The sequence below is a fragment of the Oncorhynchus tshawytscha genome, linkage group LG01, assembly GCF_018296145.1.
Source record: "Oncorhynchus tshawytscha isolate Ot180627B linkage group LG01, Otsh_v2.0, whole genome shotgun sequence".
NCBI classification, from domain to species: Eukaryota; Metazoa; Chordata; class Actinopteri; order Salmoniformes; family Salmonidae; genus Oncorhynchus; species Oncorhynchus tshawytscha.
Window position 1 is genome coordinate 24,416,999 of NC_056429.1, and position 18,489 is coordinate 24,435,487.

The 18,489-nt window shown below is 41.3% G+C and overlaps 1 protein-coding gene across 5 annotated transcripts in view; it reads right to left on the reverse strand.

Moving 5' to 3' along the window:
• Positions 1-1,565: 1,565 nt before the first annotated feature.
• Positions 1,566-18,489, reverse strand: part of LOC112247889 (epidermal growth factor receptor substrate 15) — a 33,554-nt gene continuing 16,630 nt past the window's right edge. For 2 of the 5 annotated variants that reach the window (XM_042315037.1, XM_024416868.2), the window contains exons 16-25: positions 14,191-14,514; positions 13,940-14,065; positions 12,658-12,796; positions 9,631-9,675; positions 9,149-9,504; positions 8,829-8,898; positions 8,649-8,719; positions 8,269-8,416; positions 7,270-7,457; positions 1,566-4,330 (exon numbers count right to left, since the gene is read on the reverse strand). In XM_042315037.1, the coding sequence (XP_042170971.1) occupies positions 4,184-4,330; positions 7,270-7,457; positions 8,269-8,416; positions 8,649-8,719; positions 8,829-8,898; positions 9,149-9,504; positions 9,631-9,675; positions 12,658-12,796; positions 13,940-14,065; positions 14,191-14,514 (1,614 nt within the window). In that variant the 3' untranslated portion in view covers positions 1,566-4,183. Of the gene's footprint in view, positions 4,331-5,844; positions 6,039-7,269; positions 7,458-8,268; positions 8,417-8,648; positions 8,720-8,828; positions 8,899-9,148; positions 9,505-9,630; positions 9,676-12,657; positions 12,797-13,939; positions 14,066-14,190; positions 14,515-18,489 lie in introns of those variants that run through there. The other 3 variants (XM_042314974.1, XM_042314916.1, XM_042315090.1) reach the window with 3 other exon arrangements.

Sequence of the window (18,489 nt, forward strand, 5' to 3'; positions counted from 1 at the left end):
ATATTCATCATAGGTACACTTCAACTATGACAGACAAAATTTGAAAAAAAATCCAGAAAATCACATTGTAGGATTTTTAATGAATTTATTTGCAAATTATGGTGGAAAATAAGTATTTGGTCACCTACAAACAAGCAAGATTTCTCGTTCTCTCAGACCTGCAACTTCTTTAAGAGGCTCCTCTGTCCACCACTCGTTACCTGTATTAATGGCACCTGTTTGAACTTGTTATCAGTATAAAAGACACCTGTCCACAATCTCAAACAGTCACACTCCAAACTCCACTATGGCCAAGACCAAAGAGCTGTCAAAGGACACCAGAAACAAAATTGTAGACCTGCACCAGGCTGGGAAGACTGAATCTGCAATAGGTAAGCAGCTTGGTTTGAAGAAATCAACTGTGGGAGCAATTATTAGGAAATGGAGCACATACAAGACCACTGATAATCTCCCTCGATCTGGGGCTCCACGCAGGATCTCACCCCGTGGGGTCAAAATTAATCACAAGAACGGTGAGCAAAAATCCCAGAACCACACGGGGGGACCTAGTGAATGACCTGCAGAGAGCTGGGACCAAAGTAACAAAGCCTACCATCAGTAACACACTACGCCGCTAGGGACTCAAATCCTGCAGTGCCAGACGTGTCCCCTTGCTTAAGCCAGTACATGTTCAGGCCCGTCTGAAGTTTGCTATAGAGCATTTGGATGATCCAGAAGAAGATTGGGAGAATGTCATATGAAACCAAAATATAACTTTTTGGTAAAAACTCAACTCGTCGTGTTTGGAGGACAAAGAATCCAAAGAACACCATACCTACTGTGAAGCATGGGGGTGGAAACATCATGCTTTGGGGCTGTTTTTCTGCAAAGGGACCAGGACGACTGATCCATGTAAAGGAAAGAATGAATGGGGCCATGTATCGTGAGATTTTGAGTGAAAACCTCCTTCCATCAGCAAGGGCATTGAAGATGAAACGTGGCTGGGTCTTTCAGCATGACAATGATCCCAAACACACCGCCCGGGCAACGAAGGAGTGGCTTCGTAAGAAGCATTTCAAGGTCCTGGAGTGGCCTAGCCAGTCTCCAGATCTCAACCCCATACCTCTTTGGAGCGAGGTTGAAAGTCCGTGTTGCACAGCAACAGCCCCAAAACATCACTGCTCTAGAGGAGATCTGCATGGAGGAATGGGCCAAAATAACAGCAACAGTGTGTGAAAACCTTGTGAAGACTTCTGTCATTGTTTGACCTCTGTCATTGCCAACAAAGGGTATATAACAAAGTATTGAGAAACTGTAGTTATTGACCAAATACTTATTTTCCAAAATAATTCGCAAATAAATTCATTAAAAATCCTACAATGTGATTTTGTCTGTCATAGTTGAAGTGTACCTATGATGAAAATGACAGGCCTCATCTTTTTAAGTGGGAGAACTTGCACAAATGGTGGCTGACTAAATACTTTTTTGCCCCACTGTATGTTTAGAGTATCACAGATTTAAGTTTACCATCTAGTTTATGAGACCAAGCTAGATTGACACCCATCCCCACACAAAACAAAGTCCAGTGTTTTTCGAAAGGTTTATATTTATTTTTCTGTTTTCAATTAAATGTTTCACTTAGTATATTCTGACCATTACTGACATGTTAAAAAAATGATAACTCAAAAAAGCCTACGATAAACCCGTTTTTGAAAACCTATAGGTAGATGGCTTAGAACAACAAGTGTTTTTTTATTTCAAAATAAAATAAGTCTATACAAATGACATGATGATAAATAGTATCCGATAGCCTTTAAATACCAGATGGTATAAAAGGAACACAGCTGTCTCTGGAGAATTTACAACGCCATTGTATTTACAAACAGAAACATTTGTTGAATGAACAACACTAGGGGGTCCTAACTGACCACGGTGCTCATTTACAGAATGGTCTCTACTGATGAACCTAAAAACCTGGATGAAAAGCAGGAAAAGGGTCCATGAGTCGTACATTGGTCAGAAAACAAAATATCCCAAATTACCTGAGCCACGCTATTCCCTTGTCAACGGTGTACTTTCACATTATACCCCTCTTGATTAGTGACAATTATTCTCATTTAATCTGGAAACAAAAAAAAACAATTGTATGCTTTAAGATGCCTTACAGTTACATTTACCCCCCCCCATTCCAATTCTGTCTCTCCTCACCAATACAAAAAGGCTTTTTAAGTAAAACCCTCAAGTGACTGAAGTTCACAGACAGAAGAACAGCCTTTGTACAAAAAGGCAATGGATACTTTTATCAGGCAGTTTTTAAAATGAGGTCAAATCACTGTTGGATCACCTCAGTGAAACACAAAACTTTAAAAAACAAACAAGATGGTTCAGAATACTGACATGTGCAGCACCCACTTACTTTATAACTGAACCCCCTGCTGATGGCTGTATTCAACTGAAGCTAGGTATTAGAAATGTTGAGCCTATATACAGTGGAGAATTTGCCATATTGGGTCAGGAATTTCTCCTGAGCAGGAAAATTGGGCATAGTTATAAACTATAACCTATTGGTTATAACAAGGGTACATAACTCCCTGAATCAGAAGACATGGCTAAACGACTGTATCCCTAAATAGGTGAGACAGGGTGTCACGTGTTGTGGATTTTGGTGACAGAATCAGACAATTTACAGAAGACAGCTATTCTAATAGGGATAATTTGGATTTGGATTTATTAGGGATGCCCATTAGCTGTTGCCAAGGCAGCAGCTACTCTTCTTGTGCGTATTACACTCAGCCTGTATCCGGTTTCTAGTTAACAATTATATTTTTCCACTTAAAATACATTTAAAAACATCTTCCTGTACAACCAACCTACTTTCCAAAATCTTGACATCTCATTTGTTCAAATGTCACTTCATGAACCACAATAATTGTTTGTGGTCAATAGTTTTGACTCTTGACTATTGGTGGGTAGTGTTGGGTGGGGTAGATTACATTTCACGCTAAGAAAAAGCGTCCTACATGCAGAGGTCTGGACATAACTGAACATAAGTTGTTTTACTGGTTTACTTATTTTTTGCAAAATGTACAACCCTTAGTACAGCTATAAAACCTTTCAGAATGAAGAGACTATTAGGAGAACGACACTGAGGACAACGGAGTGAGTGACCTGGAAGTTACACTGTTTACAAGATCATTATTACTTTCCAAACAGATAATGAGCATGTGAGTCTTATTCACTGCCTGGTGTTTGGCATATAAAGATACATTTAAGGACACGTTGATGAGAGGAAGAGTTGAGAGAAAGGTGAACAACCTATAGTAAGTAGGGTGATCAGAAATATATGCACAAATTCAAGTTAAGTGTAGTCAAAGTAGTCGTGACAACCACCAGTGTGTATCTGAAGCAGGATCTCCTCTTTTCCCTTCCAACCCTCTGCACCGTTTGACTACTCTATACATAAAATGGCTACTCTCGTAAGGACATACGTCAGGTCATCTCTAAGATGTGTTTTTACACAAGCACTAGCAAAACCTCAGCTCAGACATTAAATCCAATTCACTATTTTTTTTACATGTCTGGTATACAGCCAAATGAATCAAATATGGATTACAATTTGACATTGGTTTACACCCAGATTAATTAGAGGAACATGACTCTTATTATCTTGTTAGAGTTAATCATATTATAAAGTTCATAATTTCAAAAAGAAAAAAACAAGTGGGAAGACAGGAAAAAGGCATGTTGTGTTAGCCACTCTTACATTCAATCTCAGGGAGAAATGGTTACCATAAGTGCTCAATACTATCTGGTGGTCTCGGTATGAGCAGGCTTCTAGACAAGAGCATTGCTAACAGGGGCATAACTTTTGCAGTTAGTTATTAACAATTAGGTCTGTATACATATACTTTACAATCTCCATGTCTATTTACTGTATCAGGAGAGATATTGTAGTCTAACAGAGAACATCACAGTTCTTATACCCACCACCTGGCCAAACACCATTGAAGACACACTGAAAATGTCATAGATGAGTGAAACAAAATGAGAGGGTAGGAGAAAATTAAAGGGGTTAATGGGTGGGAGGAAGAGCCAATACTCAACATCTCTTCATTGGGTCTGAGTAGGCCATTCAGTTCAGTTCTCCCACCCCTCCCTCCTTCCTTTGGTTAGTGCTGGGTCACACAGGGCAACCGGGAGTCTTTCAGGAAAACTCTGATTTGCTCAGGGCAATGGCCAGCTCCAGATCCTCTTGCTCCTGTTGTGCCTGTCTGGCCAAGCGCTCCTTCTCCTCCCGCTCACTCTCCCTCTTCGCCCACTCAATCATGTCCTCCTCAGTATGGTACTGCTGCTTCACACCACATAGAAACACACACACACACACACACACACACACACACACACATCAGAACACCTTAGAAGCAGCATGTTCTACGTCCCCTCCCTGATGGTGCCACTGCACTCAACCTCCCCCATCTTGACACCCATTTTTAAAAAAGGGACACAGTAAGTTGTGAACTGTCCTGTATTAAGCTATTTCGCAGCAGCATACTGATCCCCTTGACATCTTATTGTTTATGGTAAGCTGCACCATTCTCAGCATTTCAATAGAGCTTCTTGTATGTTCCAAAAGCAAACGGTTGCAATTTCCTCTTATAATGTTTAACATGAAAATACATGTATTAGCTCCAGATCAGTGATAGGGGGGCAGTTGAGTGGCTGAAATCCCTGTATGGCTGTAAAGCATGTCTGCATGTGACAGCCTTCACAGGTGAATTTCACACAGCAACAGACACATCATGCACATTTTAGACAGTGGGATGATAAAATATGGTATATTTAAGCAATAAGGATCAGGGGGGGAAATTTATGGCCAATATACAACGGCTAAAGGCTGTTCTTACCCTCGACGCAAAGTCCCTGGATACAGCCCTTAGCAGTGGTATACTGGCCACATACCACAAATTATAAACTGGTTACCAATGTAATTAGGGCAGTAAAAATAAATGTTAAGTCATAGCTGTGGTATACGGTCAGATATACCACAGGTGCCAGCCAATCAACATTCAGTGCTCAAACCACCCAGTTTATAAGTGTTTAGTTCACACACACACACACACCTGGTTCTACAGTGTTCCATATATACCGGTGACCACAAATTAATACAGTATAGTAATGCAATATACTGACGATTGGCTCGGAGATTGCCAATCTGTATGTCTTAGCACTAAAGTTAATGTCAATGAAATCAAAGAGAGAGATATGTGGTTGGTACTGAGAGAGAAAGCAGGTACTGATTCACATTGTTCATAATGAGGTGTGGGACTTCAACAGTTTGTGACCCATTAAAATCACTCACGACGTACAGTCTGACAGCACAGCAGGAGTGAATATTAATGGATTTACAACCTGGACCAAATATACTGCAGATGGAGTAAATGTCTCAGAAAAAGTATACCAACTTATGAACAACATACTTGTGGGAATAGATCTGTGAATTGGATGGTAAAGTCCCTGTAGGATGTTCCAGCTTTGTCTAAATGCAGTTATTCACATGGGATATAAATGGTTGGTGATGGATGTAACATGATAGAGGAAAAATGACAAAGTAACTTCAAAGTATATCAAAATACTGTAAATCTAACCAACATCCAGAAATGCTTATACGAGACCAGTAAAACTAGGTTTTTGAATTCGGACCAAATCGATTTTTTACACCTCAAGCTTGAATTAAGATTCAATCCGGGATTTGAATACGCCAGAATTCATGCATCATAACAGAATGTAAAAAAATGTGCAAACAGTAGCTATCTGTACTAAATCAACCTGGTGGATATGGATACACATGGAGCCCAGAGATGGAGATAGTACCCTTCATAAGATGTTTTATTGAGCTCATTTGACTTAGGAAGAGATGAGAGTAAAGACCCAGAGAGAGCAGAAATCTTTCTTCCACAGTGCAGATTGGTGGCGGGAGTGGTGATAACAGGATGAATGGTGGGAAGCAGAAGGAGGAGTGATTCCAGTCAGAGTGAGATGGTGGAGGCAGTGAGGGGGCTCTGTAGAGGATCACCGGGAGCCCGCAAATCAGACACAAGGACAGCGCGTGCAGGGCAGGGTGCAGGTCATGCAGAGTGGAGGCAGTCAGAGGGAGCAGGAGGAATAGGAGCTCAGTCAAGCCATTTATCGTTTCTGTGGTTGTGCTAAATACATTCAATCACAAGAGCCAAAGCAAGCAGCCTAGCCTTTCCATCCACAGCCAACCAGGGGCCCCTGAGGGCTATGCATCAGGAAGAAGAAGATTTGATGTGTGCCTGAAGTCCCACTAGTGGTGACTAAGTTCACTCAGTGAAAATGTTACCCATTTAAAATATACTAGAAAATGAAAATGTTTATTAATATATATATATATATATATATATATATATATATATATATACACCTATGGCTACACTATTAAAGGAGTAAAGTTATTTGAGGGAACATCAGTTACAAGTCTGAACTTCAACTTAGAAATAAACAAAAATGTTATTAAAGATAAGCAATAAGGTCCAAAGAGGTGTGGTATATTGGCCATAAACTAAAAATCCTGAGGTATTATTGCTATTATAAACTGGTTACCAATGTAATTAGAGCACTACAATTAAATGTTTTGTCATACCCAAAGCATACAGTCTGATACACCACAGGTGGCTGCCAATTAGCATTCAGGGCTAGATCCACCCAGTTTTCTATAATTATATTTATAAACTGGATGGTTCTAGCCCTGAATGCTGATTGGCTGACAGCCATGGTATATCAGACTGTATACCACGGGTATGACAACAAATGTATTTTTCCTGCTCTACCTTATGAATTTGTAGTATATGGCCAAGAAACCACAGCTAAGGGTTGTGTCCAGGCACTCTGATGCGTTGTGCATAAGAACAGCCCTTAGCCATGGTGTGTATAGGCCTTATACCACACCCCCTCGTGCCTTAATAAACTTCACATAAAGAAACATAACATTGACAAAGTAATATGCGATACATCAGGAAGAAGGAATATATAAAACATTATATATCTCATTAGAAAAACAAAGGAATGCTTTTAAAATAATGAAATGTATAAAATACAACTATATTTCCTTAGGACTTATAAATGCTCCTTAGGTAGGTTGGTAGTTTGAGAGTTTAGCTATGGACGGAGGGGAGGCTGAGACTGCCGTTTGGTGGATGGCGTGTGAGCGAGGAAACAGGGGAGGGCAACCTAGACGGTGTCATGAGGAGAGGGGGCTGGGGAGGTTCTCACTTTGTCAAAGCTGGCAAATCGGTCTGGGTCCCGTGCGGGCTGGCGGGGTGAGGATGGGGCAAAGGGGTCTTGGGCAGCATCCTTGGCAGGTTGGGAGAAAGGGGGGTCTCCTGGGCCCTGGGGCAGAAACGGCCCCCTTCTGTGGAACGAGTCCGACGTCTCGGACCTGGAGATGTCGGCTCTCTTACCTGCTTTCAAAAACACACCAGAGTTTCTGTTAGGAAAATGTGGCGCCAGACAACGTGACGGGGAAGATTTGAATTTACCGGCCATTTGAAACATTTACCGGACCCATATGCATAACTCATTGGGGTGTCTAACCACGGTGCTCAGAATGACATAAATCACATTTTGATTATGGTAATGCATCTTAACAGAACATGCATCTCATGTAATGATACAGCCAATCAAATCATTTTCCAAAATGCAATTCGTAGGAAAACACCATTCTAAAACAGAGCACCCGATAGATATTCCACATGTGACAGATGTAAATCTTAAGAGGGGGAATCTAAAAGATACAACTAGGATAACTTGTCAATATGACTAGGATTGTGCCTTTCAGGACAACAAAAGAAAGTTGCTATGAAATGAAGAGAAATGGCAAAGCGGTGGGTCCAATAGGGAAATAAATCTGTCAAATATAATTACACATGTATATACACAGGAAGAAATAAAATCATATATATTTTCTCTCTCTGTCATTTTGGCTGACAACAGTTTAACTTATCAGCTTTTCATTTATTTATGTTTTGGCCAAAACCCACAGAAACCCTGACACACCCCACCACCCAAGAGCACTCAGGTCAGTAAGTAATGAGAGGCCCAGGGAAGAAGTCCTAGCAAAAGTGCAACAATGACTACAAAATCCCACAAGGTACCAAATCTCCATGTTTTCAATACCAATGCCATTCTGTTACTTGCAAATGGCAGCAGAAAAGCACAGACAAACAGTCTAGAAACAGCATGAAAGAACATTTGCTTTCCAGAAGGACTGACCTGGGGGTGGTGGGGGAGGTCTGGTGGGCGTTCCTGTCTTGGGGGGCAAGGCTGGGGGAACATCAAGGCTGCTAGGCTGGCTGTCCTCCTTGAACAGGTTCTTGTTGTTGGAGGAGTTGGATGAGGCGAAGGGGTCGGCACCGTTTGACTTGAAAACAACCAGAGATCCAGAAGAGCATGACTGACATCTCTCCCTGGTGTTCATGTTTACATCAACACCACCTCATCACATTCCCCCACATTCCCACCCATTATTCATGCGGTTAGCGGGATCACAAAAATGTCCCTAACGATCACTAATAGTGATCCTTAGTTTTCCTCACATCTCAGCCATGATGGTACACACCAAGGAAAACTTGAGAACCCAATCATGACTTTACCTTGGCCAAGGCACTGAAGTCTGCAAATCCCACTCCAAATGATTCGATGCCAAACGCAGCAGCAAATGGATCTGAAGCACACACACATGTAAATATTGTTCAACAACAGTTTATCCAAACAGAGTACTACCATTTGCACTACCACCCACTCCCAAGAGGGAGGCTCCATCCTCGTCTTACCTGGGTCAGAGCCAGTATTTCCAGCAGTGCCTCCAGGTGCAAAAGGGTCATTGGTTGCTGCAATGAGATCCTTTTGGGAAACACATACAATGTCAGTTATAAACTAAAACCCGACAGACAGCGCACACCTAGCTAGAATAATTAAGGACAGAAGTGCACAGTCATTCTTCATTACCATGCACAGACTGAATCTATCTGGGAGCATAATTAACACAATGTGCTGGTGCAGGAGGAGGGTTTTTTGGTGGGGTAAATTGGGTAGCTGCCTGAGTGAATATCCCTGAGGCATATGGACAGTTCAGCACGGTGGCACCACTCACAGTGGGGAGCTCAGAGCCTGGCTGGGAGCAGCTGAAGGGATCCGGGCCTGTAGTACACTGGGAGCCAAACGGGTCTGCCTCTGCCAGGGAGTCCATTTTAGATCCAAACGGATCCGCATCCACGTTGTTGACCTTGGCGCTGAAGGGGTCCCTGGCTGCCTTGTTGTTGGCTTTGGAGCTGAAGGGGTCCAGCCCTGCAGCGTCGTTAAGAGGAGCTGGAAACAGGTCAGGCTCCACTAGGCTGGCGCTGCCACTGAAGGGGTCAGCAGAAGGGAAGGGGGAGGCCGAAGACTGCTTGAAGAAGGAGTCAGCAGAAAAGGGATCTGTACCCTTGAATGGGTCCCCTCCAAATGGATCTGTTGAAGGACAGCTACGTTACAGGTTCACATTCAAAATACAGGCTAATTTTAAAATATTTCTGATTTGGTGGCTCCAATGTATAGCTGCATTGTTTGAGCTCATACTGAATAAACAACACTCACCGGAAACATCTGCCTTTCCAAACAGATCATCTTTAAATGGATCCTCTGCACAGACAGACAACAGAATCAGCTGGGACTCATTTTTATTACATACGGAAAGTATTCAGACCCCTTGACTTATTCAGCATTTTGTTAAGTTAAAGCCTTATGTCTAAAATTAATAAAATAGTCCCCCCCCCACATTAATCAACACACAATACGCCAAAGACAAAGCAAAAAAGGCTTGACATCGATGGATCTCTATCTAAATTTACAGTTGAAGTCGGAAGTTTACATACACCTTAGCCAAATACATTTAAACTCAGTTTTCACAATTCCTGACATTTAATCCTAGGGAATTTTTACTGTCTTAGGTCAGTTAGGATCACCACTTTATTTTAAGAATGTGAAATGTCAGAATAATAGTAGAGAGAATAATTAATTTCAGCTTTTATTTCTTTCATCACATTCCCAGAAGTTTACATATACTCAATTAGTATTTGGTAGTATTGCCTTTAAATTGTTTAACTTGGATCAAACGATTCAGGTAGCCTTCCACAAGCTTCCCACAACAAATTGGTGAATTTTGGCCCATTCCTCCTGACAGAGATGGTGTAACTGAGTCCGGTTTGTAGGCCTCCTTGCTCACACACGCTTTTTCAGTTCTGCCCACACATTTTCTATAGGATTGAGGTCAGGGCTTTGTGATGGCCACTCCAATACCCTGACTTTGTTGTCCTTAGGACTTGTTTTACTGTGGATATTGATACTTTTGTACCCGTTTCCTCCAGCATCTTCATAAGGTCCTTTGCTGTTGTTCTGGGATTGATGTGCACTTTTCTCACCAAAGTACGTTCATCTCGAGGAGACAGAATGCGTCTCCTTCCTGAGCGGTATGACGGCTGCTTGGTCCCATGGTGTTTATACTTGCGTACTATTGTTTGTACAGATGAACGCGGTACCTTCAGGCGTTTGGAAATTGCTCCCAAGGATGAACCAGACTTGTGGAGGTCTACAATTTTTTTTCTGAGGTCTTGGCTGATTTCTTTTGATTTTCCCATGATGTCAAGCAAAGAGGCACTGAGTTTGAAGGTAGGCCTTGAAATACATCCGAAGGGACACATCCAATGTCAATTAGCTTATCAGAAATTTCTAAAGCCATGACAATTTTCTGGAATTTTCCAAGCTGTTTAAAGGCACAGTTAACTTAGTGTATGTTACCCTCTGACCCACTAGAATTGTGATACAGTGAATTATAAGTGAAATAATCTGTCTGTAAACAATTTTGGGAAAAATTACTTGTCATGCACAAGGTAGATGTCCTAACCGACTTGCCAAAACTATAGTTTGTTAACAAGAAATGTGTGGAGTGGTTGAAAAACAAGTTAATGACTCCAACCTAAGTATGTAAACTTCCGAGTTCAACTAATATATATATGTATATATGTCCACACACACACACACACACACACACGGGTTTTTCTTTATTTTTACTTTGTAGAATAATAATAGGTTAGACAACAAAACTACAGAAGAACACCTATAGAATCATGGAACCAAAAAAGTGTAATAAAATCAAAATATATTTTATATTTGAGATTCTTCAAAGTAGCCACCCTTTGCCTTGATGAATTATTTTTTAAACTGAAATATCACATTTAAAGCTCGGCACACCTGTTTTTAGGGAGTTTCTCCCATTCTTCTCTGCATATCTTCTCAAGCTCTGTCAGGTTGGATGCGGAGCGTCGCTGCACAGATTTTTTCAGGTCTCTCCAGAGATGTTTGAGTCCAGGCTCTGGCTGGGCCACTCAAGGACATTCAGAGACGTGTCCCGAAACCACTCCTGCGTTGTCTTGGTTGTGTGCTTAGGGTCGTTGTCCTGTTGGAAGGTAAACCTTCTCCCCAGTCTGAGGTCCTGAGCACTCTGAAGAAAGTTTGAATCAAGGTTCTCTGGTACTTTGCTCTGTTCATCTTCCCTCGATCCTGACAAGTCTCCCAGTCCCTGCCACTGAAAAATATCCCCACAGCACGATGCTGCCACCATGCTTCACCGTAGGGATGGTGCCAGGTTTCCTCCAGACGTGACGCTTGGAAAACAGGCCAAATAGTTCAATCTTGGTTTCATCAGACCAGAGATTCTTGTTTCTCATGGTCTGAAAGTACTTTAGGTGCCTTTTGGCAAACTCCAAGTGGGCTGTCATGTGTCTTCTACTGAGGAGAGGCTTCTGTCTGGCCACTACCATAAAGGCCTGGCTAGTGGAATGCTGCAGAGATGGTTGTCCTTCTGGAAGGTTCTCCCATCTCCACAGAGGAACTTTAGAGCTCTGTCAGAGTGACCATCGGGTTCTTGGTCACCTCCCTGACCAAGGCCCTTCTCCCGCGATTGCTCAGTTTGGCCAGGTGGACAGCTCCAGGAAAAATCTTGGTCATTCCAAACTTCTTCTATTTAAGAATGATGTTCTTGGAACCTTCAATGCTGCAGACATTTTGTGGTATCCTTCCCCAGATCTGTGCCTCAACACAATCCTGTCATGGAGCTCTACGGAGAATTCCTTCGACCTCATGTCTTGGTTTTTGCTCTGATGTGCACTGTCAACTGTGGGACCTTATATTAGGCATGTGTGTGCCTGTCCAAATCATGTCCAATCAATTGAATTTACCACAAGTGGACTACAATCACATTGTAGAAACATCAAGGATGATCAATGGAAACAGGATGCACCAGAGCTCAATTTCAAATCTCATAGCAAAGGGTCTGAATGCTTATGTCAATAAGGTATTTCTGGTTATTATTTTTAATAAATAAGCAAACATTTCTAAAAATCGGTCTTTTTCATTATGAGGTATTATTGTGTGTAGATTGATGAGGGAAACATTTTATTTATTCTAAAATTGTTTAAGGCTGTAACGTAACAAAATGTGGAAATTGTCAAGGGGTCTGAATACTTTCCAAATGCACTGAACATTCATACATACAGTAGGTTTGTCAAGTTTGAAATTGCTCCTGTTAGTACAATAAACTATCTGAGACATGGAGGGGTAACTCACGGTCAGTGAAGGGGTCTGACTGGAAGAAGTCCAAATCAGGGAGTGGATGGGAAGTGGTCTGTGGAGGCAGCACAGGCAGGGTAGCATGGGGAGGCTCAGTTGACTCTGGTCTCGGTTCTGGCTCTGGAGAGTCCACCTGCTAAGGAAATACAGCACAGTCTAGCAGACCTGGGTTCAAATCATATTTAGAATATTTCAATTATTTTCTATTACATTGGAATTAAGTATTTGGGGAGATATACAGTACCAGTCAAAAGTTGACACCTACTCATTCAGGTTAAAATTGTATTTTTACTATTTTCTACATTGTAGAATAATAGCGAAGACATCAAAACTATAAAATAACACATATGGAATCATGTAGTAACCAAAAAAGTGTGAAACAAATCAATATATATTTTGATGACAGCTTGTTGACAGCTTGGCACACTTGTCATTCTCTCAACCAGCTTCATGAGGTAGTCACGTGGAATGTACCTCAATTAACAGGTGTGCCTTGTTAAAAGTTAATTTGTGGAATGTCTTTCCTTCTTAATGCATTTGAGCCAATCAGTTGTGTTGTGACAAGGTAGGGTTGGTATACAGAAGATCACTTGGAATGCTTTTCCAACAGGCTCTCTGGAGAGACCTGAAAATAGCTGTGCAGCAATGCTCCCCATCCAAAATGACAGAGCTTGAAAGGATCAGGTGTGCCAAGCTTGTAGCGTTGACTTGAGGCTGTAATTGCGGTCAAAGGTGCTGCAACAAAGTACTGAGTAAAGGGTCCGAGTACTTATGTAAATGCGATATTCAAGTACATTTTTTATAAATTAGCAAATATCTCTAAAATCCTGTTTTTGCTTTCCCATTATGGGGTATTGTGTGTCGATTGATGAGGGAAAAAAACAATTCAAAACAATTTTAGAATAAGGCTGTAACCTAACAAACTTGAAAATGTCAAGGGGTATAAATACTTTCCGAAAGCAAAGTATTTCCTCTTTAAAGACAAGTAGTTGAATGTTTAAATTGTTTTTGGAAATGCATTTGGAAAATATTTACAAAATAAAATACTCCCATGCATTTGAACTAGGTCAGTTTGGTATTTGAAATAATGCCAATACTAGTAGGCAATTTATAGGAAAATGTTTTAAATACTTCTCATAGAAGTAGCTGAATAGGGCCACATTATTTAAAAATACTCATTCATAGAAAATATTTAAATAAATGACCAGAAACCAGATCTGGATTCCAGGGGGGAATCCCATGGCTAAAGATGAAGCGGCCATATTGGACCAGATTGTACCTTGGGAGTGCTAGCTTTAAACGACAACTCCTCATCTTCTTTTTCTATATCTTTGACCTCTGCTTCAACTTCAGCAATAGGACTGCTGTGCTCCTGAAGGGTGAAAGCAATGGGACTAATGTGCTCCTGAGAATAGAGAAGGACAAATAGCAACTTCAGACACCATGATGGCATAACAACACGCACAACTAGCACTCAGACTTATGAACAAATAATAAATGACCCAGATATTTCATAGTACAATATATTGCCTTCACAAGGTTGTCCTGTGGTACTGGCCAGACAGTGGAAGATAGGCTGTTATAGAGGTCTTTGAAGGCATCAGACTTGGGCTCTGGTTCCTCTGGGGTCTTAGGCCGATCCTCCTCATCTACTTCTTCCATCGGTTCAGCAGGCTCCATCTGTGGCTGGCTGGCTGGAGGCTCCACTCTCAGCTCCTCAGGCTGGTCTTCCTGATGCTGCTCCTTCGCTGAGCCATTCACCAGCACTGGATCCTCCTCTAGGGAATTCTTACATCTGAGCTGGGCCGTGACCATCCGCTCCTCAATCTGTAGATCACTTTGCTTCTGGTGCACCTGCCCTCCATACAAACAGAGGTACAGAGAGCACAGGGATAAGGGAGAGAGAGAGCGCAGAGTGATGATATAGATACACACAGTACCAGTCAAATGTTGACACCTACTCATTCAATGGTTTTTCTTTTGACTATTGTCTTCATTGTATAATAATAGTGAAGACATCAAAACTATGAAATAACACGCATATAGAATCATGTAGTAAACAAAAAAAGTTAAAAATCAAAATATATTTTACATTTCAGATTCTTCAAAGTAGCCACACTTTCCCTTGTCATTCTCTCAACTAGCTTCATGAGTTAGTCACCTGGAATGCATTTCAATTAACAGGTGTGCCTTGTTAAAAGTTCATTTGTGGAATGTCTTTCCTTCCTAATGCATTTGAGCCAATCAGTTGTGGTGAGAAGGAAGGGGTGGTATACAGAAGATTGCTCTATTTGGTAAAAGACCATATAAGTCCATATTATGGTAAGAACAGGTCAAATAAGCAAAGAGAAACGATCGTCCACCATTACTTTAAGACATCAGCCAATGCGGGAAAATTTCAAGAACTTTGAAAGTTTCTTCAAGTGCAGTCGCAAAAACCATCAAGCACTATGATGAAACTGGCTCTCATGAGGACCGCCACAGGAAAGGAAGACCCACGCAGCCCAAATAAATGCTTCAGAGTTCAAGTAACAGACATCTCAACATCAACTGTTCAGAGGAGAGACTGCATGAAACAGGCCTTCGTGGTCAAATTGCTGCAAAGAAATCACTGTAAAAGGACACCAATAAGAAAAAGAGACTTGCTTGGGCCAAGAAACACGAGCAATGAAAATTAGACTGGTGGAAATCTGTCCTTTGGTCTGATTAGACGCAGAGTAGGTGAACAGATGACCATGTGTGGTTCCCACTGTGAAGTATGGAGGTGTGATGGTGCTTTGCTGGTGACACCGTCGTGATTTATTTGGAATTCAAAGCGCACTTAACCAGCATGGCTACCACAGCATTCTGCAGCGATACGCCATTCCATCTGGTTTCTGCTTAGTGGGACTATCATTTGTTTTTCAACAGGACAATGACGCAAAACACACCTCCAGGCTGTGTAAGGGTAATTTGACATAGAAGGAGAGTGATGGAGTGCTGCATCAGATGACCTGGCCTCTACAATCACCCGACCTTATTGTGATTTTTTCAGTACATATGTGGCAATTACATACAGTGCCTTGCGAAAGTATTCGGCCCCCTTGAACTTTGCGACCTTTTGCCACATTTCAGGCTTCAAACATAAAGATATAAAACTGTATTTTTTTGTGAAGAATCAACAACAAGTGGGACACAATCATGAAGTGGAACGACATTTATTGGATATTTCAAACTTTTTTAACAAATCAAAAACTGAAAAATTGGGCGTGCAAAATTATTCAGCCCCCTTAAGTTAATACTTTGTAGCGCCACCTTTTGCTGCGATTACAGCTGTAAGTCGCTTGGGGTATGTCTATCAGTTTTGCACATCGAGAGACTGACATTTTTTCCCATTCCTCCTTGCAAAACAGCTCGAGCTCAGTGAGGTTGGATGGAGAGCATTTGTGAACAGCAGTTTTCAGTTCTTTCCACAGATTCTCGATTGGATTCAGGTCTGGACTTTGACTTGGCCATTCTTGGCCATGGATAGGTTTATTTTTGAACCATTCCATTGTAGATTTTGCTTTATGTTTTGGTTCATTGTCTTGTTGGAAGACAAATCTCCGTCCCAGTCTCAGGTCTTTTGCAGACTCCATCAGGTTTTCTTCCAGAATGGTCCTGTATTTGGCTCCATCCATCTTCCCATCAATTTTAACCATCTTCCCTGTCCCTGCTGAAGAAAAGCAGGCCCAAACCATGATGCTGCCACCACCATGTTTGACAGTGGGGATGGTGTGTTCAGAGTGATGAGCTGTGTTGCTTTTACGCCAAACATAACGTTTTGCATTGTTGCCAAAAAGTGCAATTTTGGTTTCATCTGACCAGAGCACCTTCTTCCACATGTTTGGTGTGTCTCCCAGGTGGCTTGTGGCAAACTTTAAACAACACTTTTTATGGATATCTTTAAGAAATGGCTTTCTTCTTGCCACTCTTCCATAAAGGCCAGATTTGTGCAATATACAACTGATTGTTGTCCTATGGACAGAGTCTCCCACCTCAGCTGTAGATCTCTGCAGTTCATCCAGAGTGATCATGGGCCTCTTGGCTGCATCTCTGATCAGTCTTCTCCTTGTATGAGCTGAAAGTTTAGAGGGACGGCCAGGTCTTGGTAGATTTGCAGTGGTCTGATACTCCTACCATTTCAATATTATCGCTTGCACAGTGCTCCTTGGGATGTTTAAAGCTTGGGAAATCTTTTTGTATCCAAATCCGGCTTTAAACTTCTTCACAACAGTATCTCGGACCTGCCTGGTGTGTTCCTTGTTCTTCATGATGCTCTCTGCGCTTTTAACGGACCTCTGAGACTATCACAGTGCAGGTGCATTTATACGAGACTCCTCATTTATCATCATTAGTCATTTAGGTCAACATTGGATCATTCAGAGATCCTCACTGAACTTCTGGAGAGAGTTTGCTGCACTGAAAGTAAAGGGGCTGAATAATTTTGCACGCCCAATTTTTCAGTTTTTGATTTGTTAAAAAAGTTTGAAATATCCAATAAATGTCGTTCCACTTCATGATTGTGTCCCACTTGTTGATTCTTCACCAAAAAATACAGTTTTATATCTTTATGTTTGAAGCCTGAAAATGTGGCAAAAGGTCGCAAAGTTCAAGGGGGCCGAATACTTTCGCAAGGCACTGTATTTCAGAAGGAGCCAGCAAAACTACGGCACTCCATGTGCTCTAGGTCATTGGACACCATTAGACATGCACATGGTTATTCTTGTAACTGTTATGGCCAACTATGGTTATACCTCTTGGGTTCTCTAGAACAGGGGTTCATCTTTCAATGGAGTCAGCAGGATGTCATGTATTGGTTAATCGTGTAGAGTGCCAAGGTCTGTTGCTATGGTCCTACATGCATGAAACTATTTGTGACTCTACAGGTTGCATGTCCTAATATGATAACGGTGGCTAAATGCCAGAGGTGATAAGCCATTAAGAGGAGTTACTATGAGTATGACGTAAGGAGGACAAATGTATAAGTAGTTTGTACCAAGATTGGAAGGCAGTTGTATTCAAGATGCAGCTCGGCTTTTATTATGAAGTATTAAAAAGTCTATTTGAACTCACATGCTCCGGTATTTGTGAAATATGATTGACCAAATGTTTCCACGACAACCTCAACCCAATTGAGATAATTTGGGATGAGTCGGATCACAGAGTGAAGGAAAAGAAGCCAACAATTGCAAAGCATATATGTGGGAACTCCTTCAAGACTCTTGGAAAAGCATTCCAGGTAAAGCTGGTTGAGAAAATGCCAAGAGTGTACAAAGCTGTCAAGGAAAAGGGTGGCTACTTTGAAGAATCTCAAATACATTTTGATTTGTTAAACACTTTTTTGGTGACTACATGATTCCATAGTTTTGATGTCTTCACTATTATTCTACAATGTAGAAAGTAGTAAAAAATGTTTGACGGGTACAGATAGAGATATATATACACACACACACGGGTTGGAGAGAACAAAACATGATTGATGAGATAGATTGCTTGGTAAGGATGACAAGTAATTTATAAAACCTAAACATTCACTCACCAATAAATCGCATGTCATCCTACTACCGTTATTTTTGTGTTATTTTTATTTTCAAATGTCTTTTTACTACTGTTTAATTTCTTTACTTACCCACACACACACACCTTTTTTCCCCGCACTATTGGTTAGAGCCCTACACCTGTTGTATTCGGCGCACGTGACAAACTTTGATTTGATACATTCTTTCTCGTCAATCATATTTTGTTCTCTCCATTTACAATCTTTGACACCACCGTAATAGTAATGGTGGTGAGTCATAGTAGACTCAC